Source organism: Glarea lozoyensis (genome assembly GCF_000409485.1).
Source record: "Glarea lozoyensis ATCC 20868 chromosome Unknown GLAREA11, whole genome shotgun sequence".
Taxonomy (NCBI): Eukaryota; Fungi; Ascomycota; class Leotiomycetes; order Helotiales; family Helotiaceae; genus Glarea; species Glarea lozoyensis.
The window spans coordinates 1,171,250-1,184,148 of record NW_007360985.1 but is presented as its reverse complement, the minus strand read 5'-3'; the positions used below and the strand labels follow the sequence as shown (position 1 = coordinate 1,184,148).

The 12,899-nt window shown below is 45.2% G+C and overlaps 2 protein-coding genes across 2 annotated transcripts; both read right to left on the bottom strand.

Moving 5' to 3' along the window:
* Positions 1-653: 653 nt before the first annotated feature.
* GLAREA_11275 (uncharacterized protein) lies at positions 654-1,670 on the bottom strand (the record flags this gene model as incomplete). The annotated part of the gene is made up of 1 exon (XM_008079463.1): positions 654-1,670. One exon carries the CDS (start codon positions 1,668-1,670, stop codon positions 654-656), a length of 1,017 nt encoding a protein of 338 aa, XP_008077654.1.
* Positions 1,671-3,581: 1,911 nt separating this feature from the next.
* On the bottom strand, positions 3,582-11,228 carry GLAREA_11274 (Thiolase-like protein; the record flags this gene model as incomplete). The annotated part of the gene is made up of 3 exons (XM_008079462.1): positions 3,582-7,822; positions 7,901-9,539; positions 9,903-11,228. The coding sequence occupies 3 exons, from the start codon at positions 11,226-11,228 to the stop codon at positions 3,582-3,584; spliced, it is 7,206 nt and encodes a 2,401-aa protein (XP_008077653.1).
* Positions 11,229-12,899: the final 1,671 nt, after the last annotated feature.

The window sequence follows — 12,899 nt, the reverse complement described above, 5'->3', positions numbered from 1 at the left end:
TTGAGGCTATTCGATGCGGCCATAGAACGGTTGAATATGTAATTGGGTAGTAAGGTACCCTAAGCAGGAGGAGGATATTGTTGGCATTTGAAGGGGTCAATCCACCTCATGTGGAAACCATAGGCTGTCATGATTCATAAGACCTAGTTTTGTGTGCACGATAACATTATGTTATACTCTTCTGCTCTGATTTATCCAATTATGTTGGCTGTTGCTTTGGAAGGCTCTCTGTTGCAAGCCTTTCGGTTTCTATGGGGTTCCTGCATTAGGTATCCTATTGTGTGAATCATCCCAGCCTTAGCAACCATATTCACACGTTGTTGCGATTAATTTCGTCATTAAAAGCCAGGAAGTGGGCAATATTGAACCCTGGTTGTACATGCATCTCTATGCGAGTGATTTGCTGTTTCTGAATTTCATGCTTATAGGCCTTGTCTGCATACTTGTTAAATTGGTTTCTATGAAATATTTAATTTAGTTCATAGCCTGGCCAACTCGTCGTGTAATATGGTCTGGCAATTGCTCACTATTTCATGACTGGTAGAATCCAACTGTTTTCAGATTCGGACCACCAGCTCTTCTCTTCTGCTTTTAGTTGACGAAGCCTGTGAAGCGAACATCTGTCTCATACGCACTCTGTCTGTACCCCAGCTTCAATCAAGAGCCGAATCTTCACAGATCCCATCATTTTCAACCTCCTCGATCTGCGTAGATTCCAGATCCCAACCTTCAGCGTCTAAAATCTCGCCCTTCGCCTCGTCAAGAATCTCAAAAATCCCTGGATCAAGTTCCCACCCCTCCAAGTAACTATTCCACAAATGATTCTTACACTCCCGTACAAGCAAATCCCCCGTGGTGCTGAAAGTCGCCAGATCGATCTTCGGCTCTGTCCAGTCGGCTTGCTCCGTCCTATCATAACCCTTTCCTTTCCTCATACCCAAAACATCCAACAAGTGCGCGCCAACACTACGACCGCTCGCGGGTTGCGGATCAGCTTGATAAATATCAAGTGCAGCAAGAACAAGCTCTTTCTCGCTGCGGATACTAAACTCCCTCATAGCCTCAATCGTCTTGCAACGGATGATCTCTTCAACTCTCTTGGCGACCTCGTCGGTTGTGAAATCAAGTGCTTCCAAGTTGTCTTCCCGTTCGCAAATTGCCTGTCTGTAGTGTTGCTTCCATACCCTATGACTATCCCATTTCTCGACGATGAGGTCGACTTCCTCGACTCTATATCTGGTGGATTGCGCGAGTGTCGCCAACACTGGATGACGCGTGTCTAAATGGTGCATGTACTTGTATAATTGTTGGAGGTTTAGAAGGAGTGGTGAACCGGACGCCATGTCTAGGACGAGAGGAAAGGGTGTTTTCGCATATGACTTTCGTTGGTAGTGGTCGGATAATCGATCACCGAAATGCGTTCCTTCTTTGTCGTCGAGATCCATAAGGACTGTGGCAGCCTCGGACTCGTTACCGGCGTCTTCGTATATTTCGAATGATTTCTTGTGAATGGATCGGGATGACCACCATGGCGCCGACGTGTCGGAATCTGCTCCGTAATCGGTTAAATCCATCTCGCCGAAGGATTCCATTTCGTCGTTGTCGTTTTCTTTGTTGTAAAGAAACCACTCTACGATGATCTTCAATACTTTGAAGGGGAGGTTTAGCATATTATGAATAGCAGGGAAATTTTTGGATAGAAAGCATAGTGTTATGATGGGATAGATATTTAGACTGTCCGGGAAATGATTACTCTTGGATAGAAGCGTCATTAAATTGCTAGTTTTAGGGCGCCTCGGTTCTGTGTATTCAGACTCCGTTCAGATATCATTCAGAAAACTCTATCCCAACTTCGTTATTCTTTGTGCATTCAGCCTACTAGAATCTATAACTACTAGAATTCATCACTGCTAGATTCTGAATTTGAGCTTGAATATGCGTAAGTCGGGCCTTTAAACAAACAATGGTCAGGTGAATATGTTGAGATGCTCTTTGTTCACTCAAATATCACAGTATTACAGTGAGTGAATGACATCGAATGTTAGTTTTCATCAAAAGTGTTAGTTTTTATCAAATATTACGAATAACTGCAACCTTACTAGGCACTTAATTTGATATATTCATCATAACTAATATAGAATTTGTCCCGAATGGCTAAATAGTGTTTGCACAAACACACTCTCTAAGGGCGTTTTAAGAGTCAAGGCGGCCCGTTTTTGTAGAAAGATGTTTTGAGGAACGGTAAAGTGCCAAGGAAGTAGAATTTTGAAATTCAGATCATAGAAGTGAATAGTGATCCGTAGAAAATGATTTCTACCCGCCCATCCACCATTTCTATTCACCACCATCCCCCTTTCCTCGGCCCTCCGTCGGCTTTTCACTAAAACTCTTATTTAAATATGAAATCAATAGCATTTCACACCAATAGCACAGCTGGAATCAGATCCCCGAGCGAAATGGTTATGGTTAAAACTTCATGAGTATCTGTCCACGAGCAGAACTTATGAGACTACAACCACGCTAATATCCTACTACGCGCCAGAGAGCAGGAAACCACGGGTACCTACTACACGTCAGAGAGTAGGAGCTGTATGCGATATATATTTTGCTTTTCTCTGTTTTTTTCTTTGGTTTTGAGGCGAGTACCCGGACGTATCATCTTTTTTAAGATTCTTTTTGGACGGTAGAGATATCAAACTTTTTTTTAGAGATCGATTAAGGCTCGAAATATACTAAAACAAATCACCCGATATCAGTGTATTAAATGAGTTGAGTTGAGCAGTGGCTACTACTCAACTCAACTCAAGATAATTATAACCTAGTCAAGCTCAACTCAAACTTAACTCAAGTTATTCATGATTAGTTTGAGTAGCTCGGTTAGTATTAGTAAGCCTCCTAATATTACCCTCTACGGAGGTGTAAGGGGTGATGTTTTTCACACCGCCTATATAGTAGAATTTTTATAAGGCGGTGTAGAAAATATTACCCCTAACACCTCCGTAGATAGGCGGCGGCTAGATTTATAGGGTATATTAGCTAGTAATCAAGGGGCTAACCCGAGATTCTGAGCTATCTAATTGGCTAGAGGTCAGGTGTGTGGCGCTACTTAAACTACTCAAACTAATTATGAGTAGTGAGATTTACTACTCAACTCAACTCAAGGGGGTCTACTACTCAAACTTAACTCAACTCAACTCAAGTTATCCATGAACAGTTTTAGTAGTTTGAGTATTCCATTAATTCACTGCCCGATATATCACTGGTCAACACTTCGCGGACGGAATTTTTGATGAGCTTTGTTCTATGCGATTATCTGACATCTAACTGCCTGATCTACACTGGAACTGCTCGGGACTATTGAAACTGGAAATTGTCTTGTCATACTTCTGTCGAATTGGGCCACCATCTCAATTGTTTTCTCATACGCACAGCAAACTATCAGAGTTGGCATACTCATAAATTTATCTGTGAAGAATAAACTGTACCTTTCTCTTTGAAAACACCAGCGCACTGTACGTACAACTCCAGTATTCCTCGCGTGAGATAGGAATCAACATTACAACTATCGCCCCACAAACCCATCAAGAAACACCCATCACAAGCTTACTCTTCTGAGAAATTTGAGCCGCAAAAGTTTCCATCGGCGTAGCCGCCACAATATCCAAAAGTGCCATATTGGCTTTCAGTTCTCGCGTAATCCAATTTCTCACTTCAAGAGCAACAAGCGAGTCGACACCGTATTGATACATCGGACGACTTGGATCAACTTCAGACGATGGGATGCGCAGGATCTCGGCTATTTTGGCCACCAGAGCGACGGTGATGATATTGGCTGCTAGCGATAGGTCTTTGTTATTCCCAGCGTCTGAAAGTTTGGAGGCAAGAGATATTGTGGTCGACCCTTCGCTATCTGCACTGCTCGATAAGGTCTTATCTGAAACAGCGAGAGGTCCAAATCGAGGGTCTTCTAACCAAGGAGGGTTGGGAAGGTTATTGGCGGCCATGATGTTGGCGGTTCCCAGACCAACACAAATTTGAGGCGACCAATCTCCACCTTGACTGTTTTGCTGGCTATTGATAATAGTCTTCATCAAAGCATGGAATGTGGGCTCTCTAATACCAAGTACCTGCTCCCAAGTTTTGAAGTTATGAGTGACCGATTCAGCAATGACACCAACATCGAGCATGATTCCCAGATTAACCGAGACTGCTTTCAGGCCTTGAGAGTGGCGATAATGGGCCAAAGCATCTTGATATGAGTTTCCGGCGTCGTACTGGGCTTGACCTGGATTGCCACAGATACCGGAAATGGAGGAGCAGAATATCATAAAATCAAGCGGTCGGTCGTGGTTGAAATATTGATGGAGATTCCACGTTCCTTGGACTTTCGTTCGTAGCGGAATTGTCCAGTCTTCGTATGTCATATTCTCAATCACGCCATCGCGAAGTATCATCGCCATTTGAATCACTCCTTTCACTGGTGGGAGTTGCTGTGAGCAATCCTCCATGGCAGACAAAAAGGACGACTGATTTGCAATATCAGCTCTAAATACCTTGACTTGTACTCCTAGCGCAATCAACTCGTCTACAACAGCTTTGCTCTCTGCTTTGCTGGTTCCTGATCTTGAAATGAGCGCAATGTTTCGTGCACCGGAAGCAACAAACTCTTTAGCCAGACTGCGCCCTAGGCCTCCTAGCCCGCCGACGAAGAGATAAGTTCCAGTTGGATCAAGTTTGAGCGAATCTTTTGCTTTGCACAGCACACGAGCATTCTTCTTATCTTCCTCTTGAAAAGTCAAGACGATTTTGCCGCGATGCTTTCCTTGCTGCATAATGCGAAAGGCATCTTCCACCTTGCCAACAGGGTATGTGGTCAGTGGAGAGGGAACTTGGAGAATATCCTTCTGTAAGAGCTTGAATACTTCGGCAAGAGCTTCTCCTATAGCAGTAGGATCTTCTTTGATAAGAGTCGGAATATCCAAGTAGGTGAAGGTAGCGCTTTTGCTAAAAGGACGCATATCGAGACGCATGTTATCTGTGATATCACGAAGACCAATTTCCACAAATGTACCGAAGGTAGCAAGGCAATTCCATGAGATACGAAGGAGCTCGCCTGAAAGAGAATTGAGAACGCAATCCACGCCGCGTCCTGCTGTCACACGGTGGATACCTTTTGCAAAACTGCTGTCTCGCGAATTGAAAATGTGTTCCGGGACGATACCAAAATGCTCGGTCATAAACCGGCGCTTGTCCTCTGAGCCCACAGTAACGTAAACCACCAGCCCCAGATGCTTTGCTAGTTGTACAGCTGCTTGTCCTACTCCTCCTGCCGCGGCATGAATCAGGACAGACTGGCCGCGACGCAATCTAGCAAGCTTGACGAGAGCGTAGTAAGCGGTAATATGTGCCATCGACGATGCTGCTCCTTCTTCAAAAGACAATTTTTCGGGTATCTTCGCAGTAACGCGAAAGTCGCATATGGCCTTGGTTGCGTGGACTCCCCCAATTGATAGGGTGCTGACACGATCACCAATCTTAAAAGACTCGGCTGCCAATGTACCGGCTCTAAGGACAATACCACAAGCTTCTTGACCAAGGCCTGTGACGGGAACAAGACCCATAGAAGCCATAATATCCCTAAAGTTAAGACCGGTAGCCTTTACTTCCACCTCAATCTCGGTTTTGGCAAGTGGCAAGTCGAGGTAATTTTCCTCTCGGATAAAGTGCAGCGTATCCAAAAGGCCAGGTTTTCCGATAGTGAGACTGAACAAAGCATTCGCATCGTTAATGCTCGAGACACGAGTAGAATCTTCCAGATGGTTGCGTATATGCTCGTCCTCGTTGTGGCCCTTGTAAATACGCTGAACTTGAAGACAGCCATTTCTCTCTCGAAACTCGTTATCTGCCGTCGCTTCTAAATGTTTGAGCACACGTATTGCAAGCCTAGGACCATGGTTTATTCCTTCTTTACTGAGATGCAAGACTTGAAACCTGGTGCTCGCAATCTCGTTGTTGACACATCTTGCAACGCCGTCGACGATTCCAAATGATGGGTTATCGCCACGGGTAATCCAGAGGAGTCTCTCGCTACTAAGGAATAGCTTTTTGATGTTCTGGAACTCTGACTCAGAAAGATCTTCCAGAACTGGGCTTTCCAATTCGAGTAGGGCAATATATATTTGTTTGTTGACATCGTTCACGTTTGTTTTGATCGTTCCTAGGCCCTTGCTGGTGGTGACAACAAAACCCTGATCCACCAAATTATCTCGCAGCTCTTTTGAAACTATTTCGGATTGATGTGATACGAATATTGGCTCTAGAATATGTACTTCCTGTGGATGCGTGCCGTTGGTAAGCTTTTTGGGTAGATCTTGAATATTATTGTTGCTCCGGTAATAAAAGAGCTGCCCGACGTCGTCAGAAATGCTGGCAACAAGATTGAAACCTTTAGAGTTGAGTGCGGGAAGTGATGGAGGCTCTTTGATGTCGGTATTGGGGATAGAAGCAGAGGTCGCAATGATGAAAGCCGCGTCAGGGGTTGCTAAAGTCACTAGACGTTTTACTATGCTGTCGATATCCCCAAGAAGCCCGTTCTCGGCATTGCAGGAAAATATAAATAGGTTTACCGAAGAATCTGTTTCGGAAACACTGACGGACGCATCAAGTTTGAAAGACCTGAGACCGTTGTCGTCGTTGTTGCTAAAATCGTCCCCAAAATCATCAACAACTGCGTAACGTGCTTGACTTGTAAGAATTGAACCGCTGGGTAAGCGTGATATGATCGTGTTAGACGCGTCGCCGAGCTTTCTTACTACTTCAACAATATTGAGTGCCGGACGCTGGTGTAGGACTATCTGCAAGAACCTAGTGGCTTTTTCCTCAATATTGACGGTCTCGTCTTCTAGCACAATTTGTTTCATTCCATCGGCATCTAAACCATCTAGTGCGTAGTCCCAACGGACTTGAGATGAGATAGCGGCAGCATCAACATTCGAGAGACCCTCTTCTTTTGATGCTTCATCACCATCGTCTATCTCCAAAGGGGATAACCGAAAGTCATTAACTGATAAAAGAACTTGTGATAAGTTCTCATCAAAAATGTCGATGTTTGCTGAATACTCATTAAAGCCGTGTGGATGTGAGGTACATACACTAGGCATTGTATGACCCGCATCTGCGGATATATTGACGGATATCTCTAGCCCGCGGATGGAAGTAGGAACCATTGGCTTGCCGAAACCAAAATTACCGTTGTTTTCCTTGTCTGCAGAATCATAGCAAGTACTTCCAAGCCAGCCTTGAAGAACTGCATCTAAGGTTGCCGGACTTATAAGAAAAGGGCGGGCTAGTTTGCCTTTGGAGAATGTCTCGCCTATATCAATAAGCTTCACGTCGTAACAGGTCTTTCCGGGTCCCGGACGACAATTTTCTACGCCTTGAAAGACTTCACCATATGGCAGAGCCGACTTGGCGAAGCGTTCGTAGAAGAATTTCTTGGTACAAGTTTGTGGCAGCTCGATCAATGTACTCTGATATTTCGCAATGCGATTTGCTTCAACTTTGGATTCTTCTTCTAACATTTGCGGACTGCTAGTTTCCTCGTAGATAATACTCAACAGACCACGGCAATTGTTTCGGAGTTTTCCTGTCGGTCCAGAACACGAGGAGACGGTGAATTCCCACCAGACTGGTTGGGTAGAGCCAGAAGTGGCCATCAAGTGAGGCCGTAAGTGGACGGTAATCTCAGTTGCAACATCCTCGGTAAGAACCAAACCAGCCAAGAAAGAGATGTCGCGCAATTTGTAGGCAAGAGCAGATTTATCTGGAAAGAAACGCAAGGTCAGTAATTTTGAAGATCCTACTGGCCGAAAGACTGCTTTGGAGATCATAATTTACTTACTGATTTCTTTGATTTGTTGCGCCGCCTCAAGCACGATACTGATCATACCTGCGCCTGGAAATAACACCGTCGTGCCTACAACGTGACTTCGTAACCATGGTTCGTCATTAAGACGAATGAAACTACGCCAGATCCGCTCGTTCTCTTCCAAAGTCGGCATCATGGCACCCAGAAGGCTTTGTGTTGGAAACTGCTGAGTAACAACCTCGCGTTGCAGACGAGAATCTGCACGGAAGCTTTCGGTATGATTCCAAGAATAAGGGGGAAGATCCGCCAAAAGGCGACAATTTGTGTCACCATTTGCCTTGGATATATTTACAGCCACGCCTTGACGGAAAAGCTCATCTGCGAGAGTAAGTACAGTGTTCAGAGCATTCTTGCCTCGCACGAGTACCGACTTGTAATGCACGTTTTCGATTCCATGGCTCGATAGTATTTGCTCTATTGGCCCACCAAGGGCGCTGTGTGGACCAACCTCGAGGAGTAGATCAAGTTCTTTTTCGCCATCACCATCGCCAGGCGACACCAATTCTTTGACCGCATCTGTGAACAGAACTGGAGACACCAAGTTACGAATCCAATAATAAGGTAGTAAAAGCTCATGATCTATCTCGGTACCTGTGACACTTGATACCATCACGATCTGGTTTTCCTGGGCTGAATCTTCTTGATAGTGTTCTATGTCTGTAATCGAAGCGTAGTATTCTGCTGAGCAGAGATGCATGTGAGATGAGTGATATGCAACATCTACCTTGAGGCGCCGAGCGAATATGCCGAGCCCATCGAAGATGATGCGAAGCGCTTCCAATGCAACGACATCACCCGATAACGTGACATTCGACGGAGAATTAACACAAGCGACCGTTGCTTGGATTTTGGAGTTTTTCATGAGCTTCTGTGCTTCTGCTCTGGAACAGCCAACAGCCATCATTCCACCATCAAGCTGCTTGGCGCTCAGTCCAGCGGACGCGGTGCCCCTGAAGTAAGCAATTGCAATCGCATCACGATGGGACAAGGCGCCAATAGTGTAAGCTGCTGCAATCTCACCAGAACTGTGTCCAACCACTTTGGAAGGTTTAATTCCACAAGATCTCAGTTCTTCGACAAGAGCGATCTGAAGCACTGTGCAGATAGGTTGACTGATCTGAGGTAGGCCAAGCCTGGACTCTTTTTGTTCTTTGATGAGCTCTGCAATAGGATCCCAATTTGCTCCCATTTCTCTTAGAAATTGAGTTGACTTTGCTACAGACTCTGCAAAAACATGTCGCTCAAGCAATTCGACGCCCATCCGAGCCCACTGGGCACCTTGGCCCGTGAATACGAATCCAATGCGTGGGGCCTTGGTAGGTGAACGTGTCGCATCATCTCCGACCATTGTTGAAAGCTGCTCGCGCAGATCTGCAGTGTTCTCTGCAACGATTGATGTTTTCCAGGAGAGACCTGAACGAGCAACGGCCAAAGTGTGCGCCAAGTTCGCAAGATATCCTGAACTTGATGTGGCAGGGCCGAGAGTGTCCAAGAATGCGAGGATTGCTTGGCTGATACGTCTGAAACCAGCTTTATCGTGACTGCTGAAGACAAACAGCCTCTTTGATATTTTCTTGGTAGAAATTGTTATGCCATTGGGATTTCGAATTGCCTGAATATTCAAGATTTACAAATTAGCAATGTTTTTCAAGAAGATCCATGAAAAAAACGCAAAGAACGGAGATACACAAAAATAGTGTCGCGGTGGACAAGATGAGTGTCGGTAATCTGATACCCAATATCCAGATCAGATAGTTGCAATTAAACTTATTAGGTCTCAACGTAAGTCGGTCGTCGAACTTAGCTAATCATCGTTTATTTGAATTAACTGACCAAATATAAGGTGGTATGTCAAGTTGACCAACTGAAATCGGTTTGCTGATTGGACTTATATTGTCCGTCACGTGATATGGCATGAGAATATTGAAGAGTAATTGATGACAGCGTTCAATCTCTCAGAAGAAATACTACTTACAGCAGATTGCTTGAATCCTTCCATAACAATATGTGCGTTCGTCCCTCCCATCCCAAAGCCACTGACGCTCATGCGTTTCACTGCCGCTGCAGGCCAGGCAGTCAACTTTGTCGGTACCACCATATTCCACTCATCTAGTGGGATGGAAGGATTTGGAGTGGTGAAATTCAGATTAGGCGGAATAAGTCCTCGTTCTAAAGCCAGCACTCCTTTGATAATACTTGCCACGCCGGCAGCCGCTTCGAGGTGGCCAATGTTTGGCTTGACACTTCCAACATAGAGCTTTTTGCGAGATGATGACATCTTTTGGCCAATTGTCCGATGAATAGCTTCTGCTTCAATTGGGTCGCCCACTTTGGTGCCGGTTCCGTGACAGTCTACGTATTGAATTGAGGTGTAGTCCAGACCGTTTGATTTATAGACATAATCTATAAGGTTTGCCTGCGCCTCCAGCGAAGGCATTGTAACTCCTTGTGTCCAACCATCAGAATTGACACCAGAACCACGAATGACAGCACGAATGTTATCACCATCTCGAACAGCATTATCTAGCATTTTCAAGACAAGAACTCCACACCCCTCACCTCGACCGTATCCTCCTGCATCTTTGTCGAACGATCTAGAATGCCCAGTTGGATTGAGAAATCCTAAATTGCTCAAATGCATTGTGCCGTCTGTACTCAGAATGAGGCCAACGCCACCGGCTAATGCCATTTCAGATTCTCCAGAACGTAAGCTTTGACAAGCAAGATGGGTTGCCACAAGACTGGAAGAACATGCTGTCTGTATAGTTGCGCTTGGACCATGGATATCTAAAAAGTGGGAAATGCGATTGGAAATCATTTCGTCACTAACTCCGAGAATATGATATTTGGGAAAGTTCGCGAAGTCTCGAGCTACACCGTCCCGATAATCGCTCATCGAAGCTCCCATGTAGCAGGCAGTTTGGCTTCCTGCAACCTTTTGAAGAGGCATGCCGGCGTTTTCGAAAGCTTCATAGGCGACTTCCATCGCAATACGCTGTCTTGGATCAAGAGCCATTGCCTCTGCAGCCGTAATGTTGAAAAAGGCAGCGTCAAACACATAAGGATCTTGTTCCAAGAAGTATCCACCCTTAGTCGGAATAACATTCTGTCGTTTGCCATTACCCACTGGATGCTGAAACGCCTCTGCATTGTATCTGTCCGTCGAAGTTGAAAAGCCATGCCTTCCCTCTTTCAACAAGTCCCAGAACTTGGAAGGATTTGTTGCTTTCCCAGGAAAGCGACATGATAAACCAATAATGGCAACAGCGTCGCCAGACGTATTTCTTTCTTTACTTGACATTTTAAACAATTGTCAATTTGATTAACACAAGCTTCTCATCCCAGGTTATTCCACAAGAAAGCCGTAAGATAGTTTGAGACTGAGTATGAAGTTGAAGTCCAAAGAACAATTGAGGCAGAGTGAAGGAGTGTAGGCTGTCAGATAGAGAGCTGTTTTCTGTCAGTGGGACGAGATAAATGGCTGAATCGAGAAAGACGAGACGGCCTACCTCGTGTTTAAAATTGCATTCTGAGTTACAATTCAGTTGTGACCCATCAGCGGATGACACGTAAATATTATATCAATATACTCCTCTTCCTCTTGCTATTGCACAAGTTACGATAAAACAATTCCCTTATTAGTCGTCAAAAGATTTACGCGTAAACATACCTAACAGCAAATTATGCTAGCTACTAGACAGCCAAAGCCGACAACCGACACAACCTGCATACAGGGTGACAATCCTTTGAAAAATGTTCCGCCCTTACATTGCATGGCGTAAGGGCATGGTGTATGACGCGATCCGGCGAATTGGCGAATTGACCATGATGACAAAACTCGGTTAATGTGTAATGCATGGAGGCTTTTATATCTCAAGACCCTGCCCAGTATGGTCTATCTCCGAATAACTTCCACATGAAGCTGAATGTACCCATGTCTGTCAGAATATTAGACTATGTTCACGGGCGTAATCAGTGTGTATTCCACCGAATTGAAAAGTAACTGTGGGTTGTCTTACCGGCCGTGTTATGAATTCCCCCACGCAATGCTGATGCATACATCAGCCAACGGCCTAGATCTGGCAGGTAAAATACAGATCTTCCATGCGTGAGGTGGCCCGTCCCGAAAATAAGCGATATGGGCGCTGCCGCGTCCATGGTTTGTTGGTTTTCACGGATATGGCGCCATTTCGTTGACGGCTGGTATATGGTGAGAACCTTGGCGTTTGGCTATCTTGGGTTTTGACACTACATGGATTGCTTGATAGAGAAGTGATAGCCACCTGCAGGCTTCAAAGCCAATCCTGGGCGAGTGATAGCATAAGGCTGACAGGTTATAGATATGTTGGTAGCTCCGAATTGGCTGGCCGAACGAAGAGCCCACGAAGCATTTGTGGCGTCCCCGGGTAAGGATTATAAACTGAATTAGAATCGTTCTCACTGGCATAAACTCTCGAGAGCAATCTTCACATTTCATTTTCCTCCGCCGTTAATTCTTTTTGCTCCGCCGTTGCTTTTCTTTCCTCCGCCGTCGTAAGTCGTAAGCAGAATGCGACTTTGATCCTTACAGCTGCGTATTCCCTTTCGTCAATCATGTATTCCCTACCATTACTTCTTGACTTCGAGAAAAGACCGAAGACCGAAACGCCCATATCACCCCCTAAAAACGGCCAATCGGAAAATAGCCATATCATTGAATGCGAACTGTGGGGCTTCTTGGCGGCTAAACCTTATCTCGACCACTACGGTAGGAAACGTTGTGGCAGAGAGGGCAAGGGTTGAGTTCGTTTGATCTACCGTTCTCGCGATATGACGAACAACTCATCACTGGCAAGCCCTTGTAGGTATACAATTTGAAATCAATCCAGGAAACATATCCGCCTGATCTCCAGAACGGACACGAAGCATCCTATCGGGGAGATATTTTCCCATCATTACTTGCTGACGGCCTGCGTTATTTTCAGATGATTGA